The following is a 17,466-nucleotide window of genomic DNA, read 5'->3' as shown; positions in this document are numbered from 1 at the left end:
CATCGCTCAAAATAGTCGAAAGGTCACCATCAAACATAGCATTTGGCAATGCCCAAGACTTTATAATTAATGACGGAAATGTCCACACCACGACTACTACTGGAAAGTTCTGCAGCATTTACACATTTTTACGACCGTCTTAAAATTGTAGACCACATTAATTAACACTACATCCAACAAGCATAGTTCGGGGTTTTGTAAACAGCCCAATTGAGTTCTGTTCACAAATCACGTAACTATATTGTGTTTTAATAAACATCCGGCAAATAGGAATGCTGGTTTGATGAGAAATGAGAGAATGATGTGTAGATGGTAAATAAATATGTGATTCTTTCTATTGTTAGTAATGGGCGGATTACGAAGAAACTGCGACTGCCAAATGTTGCAACGATTAAGTAGTTTTAATTTCGAGCATGAAGTGTCTTCAATTTATATTTCGTACTCGGCCACATAGAAATTTATTTACATATCCTTTCGGCTATTTGGCAAGAGTTTGAAAAAACAAACGAAGCTCGATATACAATCGACAGAGAATGTACATATAGGTTATAGTATCAAACCCTAACGGTCATGAAACTGTTGTTTGTAAGACAAACACTGCAACTGCTTTACCAACTGGCTCGGGACTAACGATGTGATCTTTTTTTATTTTTATGGAAAGGTATAACCTTATGTTAAGTGATAACCGCCACCCACATTCGATACCAGTGGAATCACAGGAGCGTTGCCGGCCTTTAAGGAATGTGTACGCGCTTTTTTTGAAGGTACCCATGTCGTATCGTCCCGGAAACACCGCACAAGGAAGCTCATTCCACAGCTTTGTAGTACGTGGAAGAAATATCTTTGAAAACCGTACTGTGGAGGACCGCAACACATCCAGACTTGTGGCGTGTCGGTCGAAGGTGAAATTCGGCGGTAGGAAACAGGTGAAACAGCTCTTCGGAACAGTCCCCGTGATAAATGCGGTAGAAGGCACACAATGAACGATCTATAGAGCATACTTAGAATTTACCTACGTTAAACTTAGCTGAGTGTAAGCTTAGGATAATTTCGTTTCCAAAGTCATTTGAAAGCTGAACTTATACTGATCTTAAGCTAAGATAGCCCAGTGCAAAAGTCAAAATCACGTTTTATCACACTCAGCAAAGTTACACGTAAGTCTGAGCAAAGTCTAAGAAAAAAGTCTAAAAAAGTACGCTTTAAAGATCTTAGCCTATATTAGAATTCAACAATAATGAAGACCGTTACATATGAGTAGTTTTCCGACATCCAATTAATAATGACTACAGCCAAAAGTTAAACGTCAAATCGAATTACAACCGTTTTGATCAATATTCAAAAATCTATGTAAAAACGACCTTTGAACTCTATCAAAACATCAAAAAAAAAGTAATTGATTCCGGTTGAAGAACAAACAATGTTATGCATTCAGTCTAAACCCAAACCGAATTGCAGGCTATTGAATATTTTTTTATTCGTGGATTTGTAGTTGTTCAATCAATCGAAACATTTCAGCCGGTAGCGAATATATTTTTTGAGCTATAGTTTAAATTCAATTGAACAGATGCAGTTTTGTGTGATATTTTATGTTAAAAATTTTGTTAGGTATAATATAAACCATCTCTTAGATGCAGCTAATGAAGGCGCAAAGTAGTTTTGAGAAAGAGTCAAGTGCAGAGAAAGAACGAGAAAGAAGATCGGCGTCTCGAAGTAAGGAAGAAGAGAAACAGGTGAAATCTCGAGAAGAGAAAATAACACTTAGAGACGATGTTAATTTCATGATTCAGGTAAGAAATTAATAAGTACTTAAATGAGTTACAGCAACCGATTTTCAGAATCACTTTTTTGTCGTACAAGAAAGCAAGAAGGAAATTCCCGCAGTAACGTCATTATAACTTTATTATAAATGTTTGTTTTGTATAAGCAGATTCTTATGGTATCCAAGAAAGAAGCTCTTTTGCTTATGAGTATAATTTCGGTCAAGTAGAGTTCAACCTCCTTTACCTCAATTTAATTAATTAAGTTCCTAAAAAGGAATAACTGATAATAAGTTAGTAATTATCATAGCTCTCCAAAAATATAAGTCCTCAAAAAATTACATTAATAAATGTTGATTCAGAATTGGTTCTCTAGAAGATATAAAGTGTAAAATCATATTATCATATTATTGTGTCTTCTTATGAAATATGAAATTTACTGAATTTGGTAAGATATTTTCTTGACAATACAAGCTTTCTACCTCCACCTAAAGATTATCATGAAGATGTACAAACCGTTAAAAATACAGTTACAAATTTACGAATAGTTACACGTACGAACGGGGTTTTTAATGCGAATGTTAGTGTGCCTAACGTCCGTTTTATGAATGTTTTATTTAATGTTAAACACTAATAGGTATGTCGTGTCTATTTTATCAGTACTTATGGCAGACGTTACTCAAGATCTTACTGTTTCAACGCAGTGAAACCATTCTAAAAGACTTATAATACTTATTATATGAAAACCTGTACTGTACTTTCGGGTCAAGTGGAAATTTCCCCTTTTGTTGATTTGGACTCCTGACGTGGTCTCTTTCACATAAAATTTGAAACGCACGTAGTCATCTCAAAGTTTATTATTAAATTAATGATAATGTCGAATGTCAGGAATCTTTGATGCATGAGTAGGGCTAACACAACTACTACTGTCTAGTATTATTTCCAACTCCCAAACTATGGAATTGCTCCAAACTCGTTTGATCCAGTAGTATTCAAAAGTCTGCGTATCTTTAAAGATAATGTTATTATCTAATCAAAGATTTTATCTCAAAATCAACTCGTGCAACTAATTGTTGAACCTCCGATATTATAAAGAATAAAGAACTGAAATACGGATGAAAATACTTGAAAATCGATAGCTAATTTTAAATATTTCTCTTAGTATAAAACTCATATACCGATATCCATCATTAAGAAAGATATGATTCCATATCAAATATAACAGTGACTATTATATTTTTTTATATGTATATTTTATTCGTATTCTACTATAGTGGAAAATGATAAAATATCAATATGTTTACTGTCTATTATTATCTGTTGTAGGTGAAAAATAATCGGAGCGTCTCACAATCTAAACCTCCGAGAAAGGGAGGTCCTTCTCGTGATAAAGAAGAGACTTCAGATGACGACAACAGCGTCGCCGGCACAACAACTACAGACACAGATACAACATTAGTGGATCTCAACGTTAAAGAATATCAGGTACACACACTCAAATTCTTCCTAATAACCCTTAACATTTCAAGGCAGGAATAGCAAGAAAAATGTGCGCCTATCAATAATCAGATATACAGAGGTAAAGCTTGTATATTTAAGTCTTTAAAAGTAAGTAAAGACTTTCAGGAAAACTAGGCTAAATATTTCTGCTTTTTTATACAAAAAAGTCATCAATTAAATTACAATCTAGCATAACACTAATAAGTAACTTGTTTTCGATACGTAGAATAAAACTCAAATAGATATTTTCTTATAGTCTCCTTTAAGGGGGAGACACTATGTTATGATTCTTGTAGTCTCTCAGCTGATGTAGTACAAAGTTTAGTTTAACGACACAAATATACACTAGTTTTTCTCTACAGAAACTGTTTTTTTTTTATTGTTTTTTTATTGTTGTTTGCACTGGATGTTCTACGTTTAACTGTTTTAAGTCTCCGATCTATCGAGAAGCTGAACATACATATTTTTGTACAATTATAAGGACTAGATTTACTTACAGGTTACGATGAAGTTCTCATATAGTTTGTATATTGGTTTTGTTCGTTTCGCACAACCACAAAGACTTCTTTGTTTTTCACTCATAAGGAGTGAAAGTAACCATTACATATTTTTATAGCGGGTCTCTAACCCATCTCATTTCTTTTCGCCATTTACTTTACAGTGAAGTTTCGCGTGTAATGTCATGACGAGGTACTTGGCTGAACTCTCATATGGAATATATAACTTGTATATTGATATTAACTGGATGATAATTTATTTGTTCAACCTGTATGGGTTGATTTAGACCCACTACGTTTGATAGGTCACTTCTTAGTCCATCTATCCTATCCATCTATTATAGATGGCATTCATGGCAGATAAAAACACACCATATTTGAACACCAGGTCTTCGTGCATGTGCCCTGATTACAGCTGTCTAATCACCTGCAAAACTTGCGATGATATTGTCATCTAGCACTGGAATATCAAGTATAATAAACGTACGGCAGCAGACCTAGGGCACTTCCCTATGGTACTTCAGCTCTTATTTCTTTCAGTTCTGAGAAGGAATCGTCTTGCCTGACTCAAAATACTATATGTGTGAGATACTATTCTAGAATATCTGCAAATTGCTTAAGAGGCCTATTTCTTAGTGTGTACATAAATTATTCGTACCATTATTTATCAAAAGCTTGCGCAATATCTAAAAAGACCTTCTGGAGTCTTTATAGTCATACTAAACTTGATAGATGATTGAAACAAAATGATTATTATCAGTTGTAGAGAATTTATTATCTGCTATGCATGTAAGTGATCAGATTTTTTATCTTAAATAGAGTATTTATAATACTCTTCAAAACTATATCGTTGAGACAGAGTAAGCTGCAACGTTTTATCTTTATTACTAATATTTATATTTATCAAATTCAAGCCGGACTAGCCTTGCTCCCAAGAAATATAAACATTATCAATGTATAATCATCTACTTTAATACACACACAAAAGACAGTAAAATTTATAAGAAAGTAATAATAACGTAAAATTAATTTTCAGGACCAAATAGATAGCCTAAAACAGGAAGTAGATTTACTCAAAAAGCGGTGTGAAAGAGTGGAAAAGGAAAAAAGTGACATTTTATTACGAAGGTTAGCTAACATTGACACAGTTAATAAATACAGTATTGGAAGATCGTCGGAGGTTTTGAAATTGCAACAAAAAGTTAACGACCTGAGTACGCAGAATGAAGACTTAAAAGATGAAAAGAAACATTTAACGCTAAGAATAAAAGAAGTGGAATCAGAACTAGAGGTAAATGCATTGATTATTTTTAGAATTGAGTTATCGTGTTATTTGATTGAGTCAAGTAATTCCAATACTTTTATAAGTGTGAATGAACGTTTTACTCCATCTCTAGATCTTTAAATTGCAGTTGGGGAGTAGCAGAGCTTTTTTTATTGGTAGTGGTAAATTGATAATATGTTTTGTCATATCATAATTTTTAATACTTTTCACCGAGTGTAGTGACATTAACTAAAGAACTTAAAATGAAGTAGTTATGATTAACACAAACAGTTTTCCTTTCAATGAAAAGGGCTGCAATCTTTGGATCTTTATACATTTGGCCTACATATGTATAATTTAGTGGGTTATTAGATTAGGTCATGAAGTTTTTCTAAGATTAACTGAATAATAATAGGTCAGCTGAGTGAAAATAATTATCTAACATAGAACATCTCTTTCTTCAGTCTCGTCCATCCGTTGAAGCTCAAACTCGTCAAATCGAACAGCTTAGAGCTAAATTGCTTGCCGCTGAAACTCTTTGTGAGGAGCTGATGGATGAAAATGAAGACATGAAAAAAGAACTGCGTGATCTTGAGGAAGAAATAGAAGAAATGCAAGACAATTTCAGGTAAAAAAACATCGCTGCATAAATTTAAATATAGCCACTAAATCTTTAACAGCAACGTCAATTACTGCCATCAAACATATTTCACCTGTAACTGGCACATAAGACCTATCCCCAACTCGCTGTCTCTGTGCCTGTCGTCGGGGGGACAGACATATGGGGATCCTCGCCTAAAGAAATGCGAAACGGTGTAATGAGCGAAGGGTCATTTTGTAATACCTCACGACTCATATCATAATTATTGTAACTGTAATAGGTAGAAGATACCGCATAACATCACTTAAAATAGTTGAAATACTTAAATTGATTCACTTATTTTACAATATTTTAGGGAAGACCAAGCAGATGAATACAGTTCATTGAGAAGAGAATTGGAACAAACAATAAAGAATTGCAGAGTTTTATCTTTCAAATTAAAAAAGACTGAGAGACGAAATGAGCAGTTGGAACAAGAAAAGGCTGATCAGGAAAAGAAGCTTTTAGAGGTGAAAAAGTTTTTTTTTTGTATAAAAGTAAAAATACAGTAAGACGGCGATGAGCGGATTACACAGTAATGAAATGTCAAATGAACCAACGAAACAACCAATGAAACCAACATTCGAACACACCCGGCGACACTGGCACCGCGTTACTGTTTGCTAGGCGATAGCGGCCGTTTATTTTTTTTGTTATTTATTTATTTATTTAAAACATCACAAAATCCACAGAACTTAAATTAGGTTATAATAATACTATTTTGTAGGACTTACATCTAATAACGGATTTACAATATTTATAAAAAGACATGATATTTGTGCGTGTGGGGTTTGGCGAGAGTGCGTGTGTGTGTGTGGGCATGTGTGTGTGTGTGTGTGTGTGTGTGTGTTTGTGAATTACTCTAAATTTAACCTTCCTTTAGATTTCTACTAACACTCCTTTTAAAGCAGTCTTTACTGTTATTAAAAAGTTCAGTACTGTTGAATTGCTTATTATAGTTGCATAGAGTGCGACAGATTACCGAATTTCATAATAATTAGTATTTGTTGTTATTTATAATTAGTTATGTTTGCTCAAACACTGTCGCGCAGTCACTGCGTACGCATGTGGTTTTCATGTTATGTCAATATTTGTAATATCTAAAAAAAATGGACCTAATAACATAATATTTACTGTTGAGGAAGTCAAGACACTATGGGTACCACAACGGCACCTTTTTCTGCTGTGAAGCAGTAATGTAAAGGGCGCCGTAGCTAGTAAAATTACTGGGCAAATGAGACATAACTTTTGGGTTTTTCAAGAATTCAGAGCTGCACTGTATTCTAATGGGCAGGGCGTATCAATTATCATCAGCGAAACGTCCTGCTCGTCTCGTCCCTTATTGTTATAAAAAAACTAATGAAGTTGTTAGTGCCTTCATCCTTTCGTCTTTTGAATATTAATTGAGCTACGCTCCATATTATAATAGTAACAAAGCAACAGATCATCAACCTCCTCTTCTTCTAATAAATGTTTTTTAATGCCTCGGTTCATTCTGTATATATACATATGCATACAACAGCCAACTGTGACTGAAGACATAGTCGCGCGAAGTCATGTCAGATTCTGCGATAGAGCAGCACTGGGCGGAAGTCTAGCTTTAGTAGTGGCCCGCGTAGTCTAATAGATAGACCGCGCTATCTCATAGGTGGATCATCAGTACAGGACACATAACTAATGGTGACCGGCGTATTTATTTTAATATTAGTTTGAAATGTTTGTTTGGAAACTATAAAAAAAATCTTTCCTAATCTTGATTATTCTTCTAACGAATCCCTTTCAATATTGGTCTATTAGCGTCTCAAATACAATCATCTTATAGTAATAGCATTCGTCATTACCATTTTCGATTGATAAAATTGCTTTCCTGCTTTCAGTATCATCGTCAGCAAATATTCAATCAATTAGATTGGTTCCATTAATATTTATTCCAAATCTATTCTAGTCTAGGATAAGTATTTATTTAGTGTTTCTATATTTATGAGTATAATTTCTAACTCTGCCGATTTTTTGTTTTTTAACATGCTTTGGGGAAAGTGTGTTAGGTACATTTTGTCTCTAGTACTAAATCATTCTCGTTGTTGTTTAAGATGAACTTATTTTAGACTTTAATATATCTTTGCGATGTTTATATATTTGAGTTCTACGGCGATACTTAATCGGTAAATGCCGTATAATAGATTGACCAGTTTTTTAAATGATCTGTTTTACTACAAGAATTATATGTACCAGTAGAATAATCTGTATAAAGCCCCGCTTGGTCTCTTGGTTGATTCTGTTCTAGTTGTTTCGACCGTTGAGTTGTTTTGAGAGAATGTTTAATAAGAAATGATAATCAATTACAGATTGTTGGTGGCAAAGATGGTCTGCAACGTGAAAATCGTATCAAAGAGTTGGAACAAGAAGTGGCTCGTTCTACAGAAGTTTCCCTTCGACTACAACGCGAGTTATCTGAAGCTAAACAAGCAGCAGCATCTGGAGCGCCTCCTGCTAATCTTAAAAAACAGCCAAATGAAGGGGTAAAGTATTTAATACCTTTATAAAGACATCTTTTCTTTAAAAACGTATATTTACATGCAATAAATCTCAGAACATAATGTTGGTAACAGTTGGCACTTCATACCGATTTATGTATTCAAAAATAGTTGGGTATACATAAATATTAATAAATTTAAATAACTGCTTATAGATAAGTAGGTACTTATACTTTATCAGGACAAATTATAAATTACGAAATTTTGATATTTACCGAATATATAATGTATGCTTTATTAGTTTTATATGTCTCTCAGCAAAAAGTCTCGCGCTCCTCACTCACCCGGGGCGGCAGCCAAGAAGATCCAGCTCAACTCTTACGAGACTTACAGGATTCTCTCGAAAGAGAAGCGGATTTAAGGGAACAACTCCGTAACGCTGAGGAAGAGGTTCGTTTTAAATCAAATATAAATATGTTCTTTACGAACATCGCTTTGTTATTTAACGGATTTAAATAATTAATTTGATTGTATTTTCCGCAATAATTTCGAGTCCTCATGTAACGGAGAATTTTAATTAATTAAACATTTCAAAATTAACATGAAGAAAATCTGAAGTACATTCTTCACGTTGCGTTCCTTTTTGCGTTGAAAACCAATTGAATGCTAATGCTTTGATGCTCAGATCATAACAAACTCATGTATGTTACAGTTTTTTCTTAAATACACCTAATCATTATAATAAAATCAAAAAAATAAACATAATATTTTCTGAACATTACTTAATTCGTTGAACAGGCGAAGTTGGACCGTCACTCCTTCAGACAAGGACGCGAACCTGCGCTCAAGAATAAATCGACAACATCACATCATCTTTCTAACCAAACTGCCAATGTAGAAAAAAATAAAACTAGTGAATTTTCCTTAAATATACAATATGAACTTGAAAAGAGATTATCTGCATTAGACATGAGCAAGTTATTCGTAGGAGTTAACCAAATGATTCAATTTCCACATGATGTTCTGACATATTTTTCTGAAGGTTCTCAAACTGATATTATCATGTCGCATGACGTAGCGACTGAAACAAGAAATAAAACAATAGATTGCTTTGTTCAAACTGATAATATTTATAGGGAATCATCGACGCAAACTGTTTCAAATATTTGTCAAAACCAAAGTTCGCAAGCTGATAATGTAATGTGTAACGTTTTCACCCAAACATATATAGATAAGTTAGTCAGTAATCAAAATAATGAAATTAACATGAAGAACAATAAAGTAGAAGCCAATTTGAATTGTAATACTAGAGAAATTAATATAATTACGGATAATACACTTTTGATTGCGAATAACGATGTTCCAGAAAGTGTTCGCAGAGAAAAGACAGATAGTCCACCTCTGTCGTCTGAAAAGATTGCAACAACTTCATCGCAAATTTCATTTCCATTTGCATTGTTTAATCCATTGGCAGCTCGGTTATCAATTGTAGGTACTTAATTAACAGTTACTTCTGCCGCATTAATTAACATTATCTCATTCCATATTTAATACACAAAGACTTGACTAATTTATTTCTAATGTACTAACTAATATTTTCAGGCAAATAACTTGCGTAAAACTGCGTCAAGAGTCGAGGACGACAATGAGTCCTTACTACTACAGCTGAAGAAAATGGCTACCAAAGCCAGAAGTACGTCACTTAAATTATGTTTGGAAAAATTTTGTTTGGTGTATTCCTATTTCATTTGTGTTACCCTGGGTTCCATAACTATTTTATACCCTGCATTAAATCTTATAACATCCTCAACCCACATTATTACACATACACATTACTCATAACATCATTTGAATGTACCGAATGAAATCTGGTATCAATTCTACAAATCAGTTATCGTTGTTACTAACATATGCTTTTTGTTTCGTCAAAGTGTACTTCAAATATTGTGGTAGCCATTTTCTCCAGAATACTTACAAAGTTGCAATATTTTTGCCAGAAAAATTGTACATATACTAAGTGTTGGAATATTTTGAATAATCAAAAACTATTAATCTATTAATTTATTAAATTTCGCCTTTTTACTAAAACCTATTTTGATTGTTACATTAAACCTAAGCTTTTAAATTAAAAGATTTTTTATTAACAGGTCGTAAACTATCTCCAACAGCTCCCACTAACAGACTTGCCATTGAAGCACCAAATGAAAAGGACGAAGGAATATCAGATGAAGAAGATCCTGCTGAACTTAGACTATTATTAGAACTAAATGAACAGGTTATTATTTTTACCAAACTATGATTTATTAAATAACTGTAACAATTTGATTAAAAACTCTTCTTGTGTTGTGTTTTATGTACTATGAAAGGAAGCGGCTGTATTGCGAAAAAAAGTAGAAGATTTGGAGCAGGATAGGGAGGCATTAAACAAACAAGTTAAAGAACTAAAAGAAAAAATTTCAAATGCCGCTACTAAGCCTAATGCTAACTCTGCAGCTGCAATGCGAAGAACAACAACTAATAAAAGTAATAACCTGGCTGAAGAAAAAGTTAAAGTAAGGAAAATTATGATTGAAATAGATATGGTAAACGAGGGACCTTTTTATAAAACTATTATCCATTGTTTTTTTAAGGTATTGGAGGATGAAATCGCGGAACTACGAAAAAAATTGATTGAAAAAGAAAGAGACTGTGAAAGATTACACGCTGAATTAAGTTTAACCCAGAAAAAGCCAAAGGGATCTCTAATAAAAAGCAAGTAAGTAATGAAAAATAAAGATATCCAACAACTCTACAAAGTAATTATATTGATATATTATTTCTATATTTAAAAGGTCGCTGGACGGTGATCAACAAAATGTAGATTTAAAACGGCAGTTACAAGTGATAGAACAAGAAGCAAATGTATTGAGGACAAAGACACAAAATTTAGAAGCGGACAATGAAAAACTTCAAGCAGAAAATAAGAGGCTACAGGTAAGTTAACGTATCGTAACGTATTAGACTTAAATATATATATATTAAATCGTTGAACTTTAAATATCTTGTTTTAAAAATGACTTGCATGCTTTTAGCTCCTGAAAAATACAAAATCTTTAAAAATAGACAAATCTTTAGAAATATCTTCAAACAAAGTTAGTCAATTAGAAAATGATTTAAAAGATGCCTTAGCGAAAATAAAAGACTTAGAAAACAAAGATGATAGAAATGAAAAAAAAGTCAGATTTAGCAACGAAATAACTAAAAAAGATGAGGAAAGCATAAAAGCCAGACAAGATGAGTTGGACAAATTAAAATTAAACTTCAGCAAGGTACGATTTATTTATTCTACATTATTAATTAGTATCGGCGTTTTTTTTTATAATGTTATTTTACCTTGATCAGCTTGAAAAAGAAAAACTGAAACTTCAGACATCTTTAAAAGAATTGAAAGATGAGGCAATTAAATCATTCAAGCCGAGGACACCTAAAAAAATAACAGATTTGACAACAAAATTACAAATGAAGCGAATGGTAGAAGATTTAGAGAATGAAATAGGTAAGTTTAATAACTGCTATTGGTACTTGTTTACTTTGCTTTTATACAAAGTAAACAAGTACAATTCAAAGTAATAAAGTACACAAAACCTTAATATAAAAAGAATATTTTGTAATACACTTAATTTTCAGGGGAATTATACGTTATCATGAAAAATGCTGGTTATTCAACAGCAGATCTTGATATTAAATCACAAATGACTAAAGATATAGAGGACATTAAAAATAAATTGTCTAAACAAGATTCTGATTTCACAAATGAAAAGAATCACTTACAAACGGAAATAAGTAAATTGAAGGATTTAAACACCAAGCTGGAATCAGAGAAAAAAATATTATTAGAAAAAATTAAAAAGCTTGAATCAGGGAATAACAGCAGTCTGATTGAATGCAAAACTTTGAAAGAGGAAAAGATTAAACTGGAAACTCAAATAAATAAAATAACAGCCGATTTAAGTAAGTATGGAATTTAAATTAGTCTTATAACCTCTTTGTGGATTCACTGTTTACTGTGCAATAAATTATATGAGATGTATCATTGGACCAGAAAGAGATGATAACTCGTAACTATGATCGACTGATAATTTTTTATATCATTGTATTTTAGACAAGTTCGATACCCAACAAACTGCGGTAGCAGACTGTATGAAGAAAATAGAAGATCTCAAAAAAGAAATGGACTGTAAAGATAAAGAAATAAACAAATTAAAAAAACAAGTAGAAACCAATACAAAGTTAGAGCAAGAGAAAAACAAATTGCTAAAAGAGGTACCTTTATTTATTTTGTCATCGGAAAATAACCGTAGGTTGACTTATGTTACAACCCATTTTTTTGTTGGCAGGTGACAGAAAAAACCAAGAAAATCGCAGAGTTAGAGAAAAAACTCAAAGAAATAGAAGAAAAATGCAAAAAATCAGAAAAACTACTAAACTCGCGCAAGGCGGTTGTTTCCAAATTGGAAAAAGAAGTACAGTATTCATTTGATATCTTATAAAATATTTATTATTTTTTCAATAATATTACATCACTTATTTATCATTAACAGCTATCTCAAGAAAAGGAACACATTGAATCACTCAGCGATTCAAAGAGACGAATGTCGTTTGAATTAATGAGTGAAAAGGATGAAATGCAAACAAAACTATTTAAATCTGAGAGCAAGCTTATTGCTTTAGAGACCGATATGAAAGACTTAAGAAATCAATATGATACTAAAATTACAATTCTAGAGTCAACTATATCGGCCAAAGATATTCATATCAAACAACTGGTATAATAAAGTGTTTCCCTGCGTATACCTATAGCGCCCGTATTTTATCCATATTTTATGATATCCTGTTATTTTTAAATATCTTTGCATGCCTGATATCCCTGTACCTGAATGATAAATACATCTATCCCATCCATTTTAGTTAGCTTATGATTTACTCTACCGAGATATTTAAAAATATATTAATTATTTATTGTCATATTTTTTATATTTACTTTTCCTTACCATTTACAGGAAGATGCCCTCCGAGAGACTTCTAATCTAAAGTATGATGAAGCTGTATCGTCTATCGAATTAAAACAAGTACAAGATAAACTCCAAAACAGTAATAAGAAGTTGCAAGAAAAGGAAGCAGAATTGGCAGCTGCTAAACAAGAATTAGAAAATGTGCAAAAGCAGTTAACTGTATTACAAAGTGAAGTAACTAACACTAAAAATGCACTCAATAAAGCAGAAAATGATAAAAATGACGCGGAAAAGAAATTAGAAACTGAGAAAAAAGATTCAAAATACTGGGAAAGTAAAGCATCTGATTTTGAATCCGATTTACAGGCAGGTGTTATACATAATTTTATACAATACATACAATTTAAGTTGTAGTTGATTTTGATGATATTTTTTTCATTTTCTGTAGGCGGAAAGAAAAAAGATAGAACGCATGCGCATATCTCATGATAAGGATAACAAAAATAAAGAAGTTGAATTAGCAACACTGAAGGGCAAATTAAAAATTCTAGAGCAAACATCTGGCGCAGGTGCTAAGAGAATAACTGAACTAAAGCAAGAGTTTGAAGACAAAATGAAAGGTACGTTATCTATATATTATACGTTATATAATATATAGATAACATATATAGATAACAATATATACATACATATATAGATAACAATATATAGATAACAGATATATTATTACGTTATCTATATATTAAGTGATTTCCACCTATGTACTCATCACATATTTCTGTATCCATAAGACTTAGAGAGACTTGAAATTTGGTAGGAATATTTCTTTCGTTGAGTAGAGGTCAGCTAATAATGAATTTAACGAAATTTCAGAACTTATAAATTATAGAACTTATACCTACAAAACTTGGCTAGATAGGCTACAAATTTTCACGTTATATACAGTTACGAATGATATGATATATTAAAGTATAATTCTTTTAGCGATAACCTTGATTCCTCACTGATCTTAACAATGAATTTTTATTTATTTATTTATTTAATTAAATTGCGTTACATGAGACTTAGTTACTAAACAAAATTGTAGTACTAAATAATTATCACATGCACCTCGTAATAAGGCATAGCAATGAACGACAGAGGGGCAGACATTCAAATATATTTTTCCTCTAGGTATTCATTAATAGAATAGTAACATTTTTCCAAAAGTAACTTTTTCAAAGAGCTTATGAATTTTTTAATATTGGTTTCGGCTTTTAAGTGTTCTGGTAACTTATTATAAATTTTAACTGACATTGGGTAGGGACTTTGTTCTGTTAGAGATAGGATAACCAATAATCTATAATTATTTGTAAATTCCATAGCCTTGGAGCATACAATAGCTGTTGAAAAATCAGAATATGAAGAATTAACCAGCAAATATGAATTATTAGAGGAAGAACATGTAGTAACAAAGGCTCGGTTGACAGTCGAAAAGGAACAGGCGCAAGGGTCGGTAATAATTCGTCGGCATTGGATATATATTATAATTATATAGTATAACACTATTGTTCAAGTGTTTAATTGATTTAAAAGTTCTTGTCAATGTCACATCGATTAAGGGTATTTTCCGATATGCACTGCGAGCACTGTACAGTGCTATCACTGTAGAAAAATTCGTTCCGTTATGGACTGCCAGTATACTGCCGCAGTACCCTAGGGAAATATATTACATTATAAATCGCCGCCATATTCTACTGTGAGCACTGGCGTCTTCGAGGTAAGTTACTCGCAGTACTTTGATCACGTGATCAGTCAAAACCACTCGAGTGCCTAAAATAATTATTAAAATATTTTTAATTTGACAGTACTCCAACAAAAGTTTTTTTAATGAACTAGAAAACTTTAATACACTCATTTGAATTTTGCGTCAAAAAATGCGTCTGACAGTATACGGGACTGCGTTCCTTTTTAAATAGTAACCAGTATAACTGGCTATAACGGAACGGATTCACAGTATACTAAATTGACGTCACACTGTACAGTCGGTCGCAGTGCATATCGGAACATACCCTATATGTAATGTTTATTATATGTTTGTAGAGACTTATTACACGTCAAGAAAGAGTTAAGTGCCGCATTAACAGAACTTCAGGCAGTTAAACAAAACCAAGACACCAAATCAAAAGAGTGGCAAAGTGAAAAGACTGAACTTCAAGTATGCCGTGTTATTTGATACATATTTAGATAGGTACTATGTGATCGTCTTAAAAGTGTACAATTTGTTTTTTAGAAAGAAATTTCATCACTACAAGAGCGTTTATGTGGAGGAGGATGGGAAGTTGAGAAAGCAAGGCTTAAAACAAAATTGGATAAATATGAGTATCAATTACGGGATACGATCGAAAAATACGATGTTCTTTCACACCATCACGAGCTTGCTAAAAAAGAGGTGATTGATAAGTCTATTATTGTACAAATATAAAGAGTATTTTACGTTTTCTTATCGTGACATTTTCAATTTTAGTTGGAAGAAGCTAAGAAAAAGCTGGAAGACTACGAGAGAGTCAGCAAAGTACAAAGAACACTTGCATCGGATAACGCCGAGCTTGAGAGAGAAATGGCGACACTTAATAATCGTCTAGAACAAATGGAAAAGGCCCGAAAGAACGAACTTACTGAAACTAAAATGCGATATGAAGCTCAAATGAATACCATGAGAGAAGAACTAAAATCACTGCATAATCAGGTGTGTCAGTTATTGTCTGAATACAGATTGATAATTATACTTAGATGATTAATAAAACATGGTTAGGTATTCACTTGTTATGTAATTTTTACCAATGGAAGTCGATGGAGTCGACAAGCAGTAATGTGGAAGAATTTTTGTGTTTCTGAAGGGTGCCATAGTTATTGAAATTGTGGGTAAATGAGATTTAACAACCTATGTCTCAAGCGCGCATTGTAATGCTGCACAGAATTATGGATACAATCAAGAATCCTGAGCAGAATTACATTGAAATGGGCAGGGCGTATCACTTCAACAGAAAAACGTCTTGATCCGTCACTTTTTCATATAAAATAATTAAAGATTATGATGCAGATCAACCGCAATCTTAAAATCAGGAATTCTAGGACTAATTATATTTAAATATCTTTGAATCTGTTTAGTTCCCTTTTCTTGATTACGATAGACCATTTAATTTTAAAAGCTTAATATGAATGAGAACTGCAAATAGAATAAAATAGAATTGATATGTTTATTCTTACCATTGGGAGTAACAATAGCATAACATACACGTCATGAAACTACATCAGTTCGTAAAGGGGCTTTGACTTGGGGAGAAGAACAGATAAGAAACTCCCAGCCCATCTTGTAAATTATTATAACAAGCAGGCTTTCTTTGTCAAAGAAGATGTAATATTGAATTTGTGCTCAGTAAGAACTAGTAGTATAATCTACGTAGATAAGCGTCTATTCCCTTAAATAATATTTAAACTTTTTAGGTATCAAGGTTTAAACGCGAACGTGATAATTATAAACAAATGCTAGACGCTGCTCAACAATCCATGGCCGAGATAAAGAACGGAAACAAACCACGCTCTGTGAGATCATCGGTATCAAGTACAGACGATGTGAGTTGTAATGTGTACATATTTCTAAATCTAGATTATAGAGAGACTGGCTGCGATGAACATGTCGATCTATGGCCGCTAGAAGGGCGCAGATGAGAAGCTTGCCTAGAGCGCTTTGGATATTTACGGCCGTTCCCAATCTTTCCTGCTCTACTGTCAGTAATTAGCTGTCAATAATCTGAAACTGTCTCAATATATCTGATAAGCCATTCTTATCGTCTTATGTTGGGTTGCGCGAATTGCAATTTCCATACAAACTTCTATCGCTGGTAAGCTATACGTCCTCCCATTGACAGACATCGTGTACGAAAAGTCAACGATACTTACGATTTTATCTCAAGAAGGCCACAACCGGAGATCTACTGGATATTGGGGACGGCCGATAATGCACTTCTGACCACCTTATAATGATCTTTATGTTAAACCCATATTACAGTAGTCTTCGATGTGATTTTAGGAAGAAGTTCGTAATAAGGTTGCTACGTTGGAACAACAAGTGGCGTGCTTGGAGGATGAGCTCTGCGAATCCAGAATGTTGGCGTCAAAGCTTAACACTGAGTTGATAAGTGAACGTTCTTCAACGGAGGTTCGCTTGGCAGAGATGCAGTCAAGGCTCAATGAGGTAACTGACCTCGTTTTGAAACTCTACTATAAACCTACCACTACCACCCATTCCAAAATGAATGCCTCAGGCCTTAGAGGAACGGGCGCAACAATCTCAACAATAT

General features: G+C 33.0%; 1 protein-coding gene across 4 annotated transcripts in view; it reads left to right on the top strand.

The window, feature by feature from the left end:
• The window catches only part of LOC126969394 (major antigen), a 44,899-nt gene that overhangs the window by 14,595 nt on the left and 12,838 nt on the right, over positions 1-17,466 (top strand). For 3 of the 4 annotated variants that reach the window (XM_050814787.1, XM_050814785.1, XM_050814786.1), the window contains 25 exons: positions 1,629-1,787; positions 3,084-3,242; positions 4,791-5,045; positions 5,483-5,646; positions 5,975-6,128; positions 8,004-8,177; positions 8,451-8,582; positions 9,735-9,825; positions 10,280-10,407; positions 10,499-10,684; positions 10,763-10,887; positions 10,964-11,105; positions 11,204-11,440; positions 11,514-11,667; positions 11,799-12,122; positions 12,274-12,434; positions 12,509-12,634; positions 13,172-13,489; positions 13,572-13,743; positions 14,488-14,614; positions 15,206-15,320; positions 15,396-15,554; positions 15,630-15,851; positions 16,610-16,738; positions 17,196-17,360. In XM_050814787.1, coding sequence (XP_050670744.1) covers positions 1,629-1,787; positions 3,084-3,242; positions 4,791-5,045; positions 5,483-5,646; positions 5,975-6,128; positions 8,004-8,177; positions 8,451-8,582; positions 9,735-9,825; positions 10,280-10,407; positions 10,499-10,684; positions 10,763-10,887; positions 10,964-11,105; positions 11,204-11,440; positions 11,514-11,667; positions 11,799-12,122; positions 12,274-12,434; positions 12,509-12,634; positions 13,172-13,489; positions 13,572-13,743; positions 14,488-14,614; positions 15,206-15,320; positions 15,396-15,554; positions 15,630-15,851; positions 16,610-16,738; positions 17,196-17,360 — 4,278 coding nt within the window. The remainder of the gene's footprint in view (positions 1-1,628; positions 1,788-3,083; positions 3,243-4,790; positions 5,046-5,482; positions 5,647-5,974; positions 6,129-8,003; positions 8,178-8,450; positions 8,583-9,734; positions 9,826-10,279; positions 10,408-10,498; positions 10,685-10,762; positions 10,888-10,963; positions 11,106-11,203; positions 11,441-11,513; positions 11,668-11,798; positions 12,123-12,273; positions 12,435-12,508; positions 12,635-13,171; positions 13,490-13,571; positions 13,744-14,487; positions 14,615-15,205; positions 15,321-15,395; positions 15,555-15,629; positions 15,852-16,609; positions 16,739-17,195; positions 17,361-17,466) is intronic. The other variant, XM_050814788.1, reaches the window with a different exon arrangement.

The sequence above is a fragment of the Leptidea sinapis genome, chromosome 18 (assembly GCF_905404315.1).
Source record: "Leptidea sinapis chromosome 18, ilLepSina1.1, whole genome shotgun sequence".
Taxonomy (NCBI): Eukaryota; Metazoa; Arthropoda; class Insecta; order Lepidoptera; family Pieridae; genus Leptidea; species Leptidea sinapis.
The sequence above is the reverse complement of the archived record's forward strand: the minus strand, read 5'-3'. Positions and strand labels throughout refer to the sequence as shown.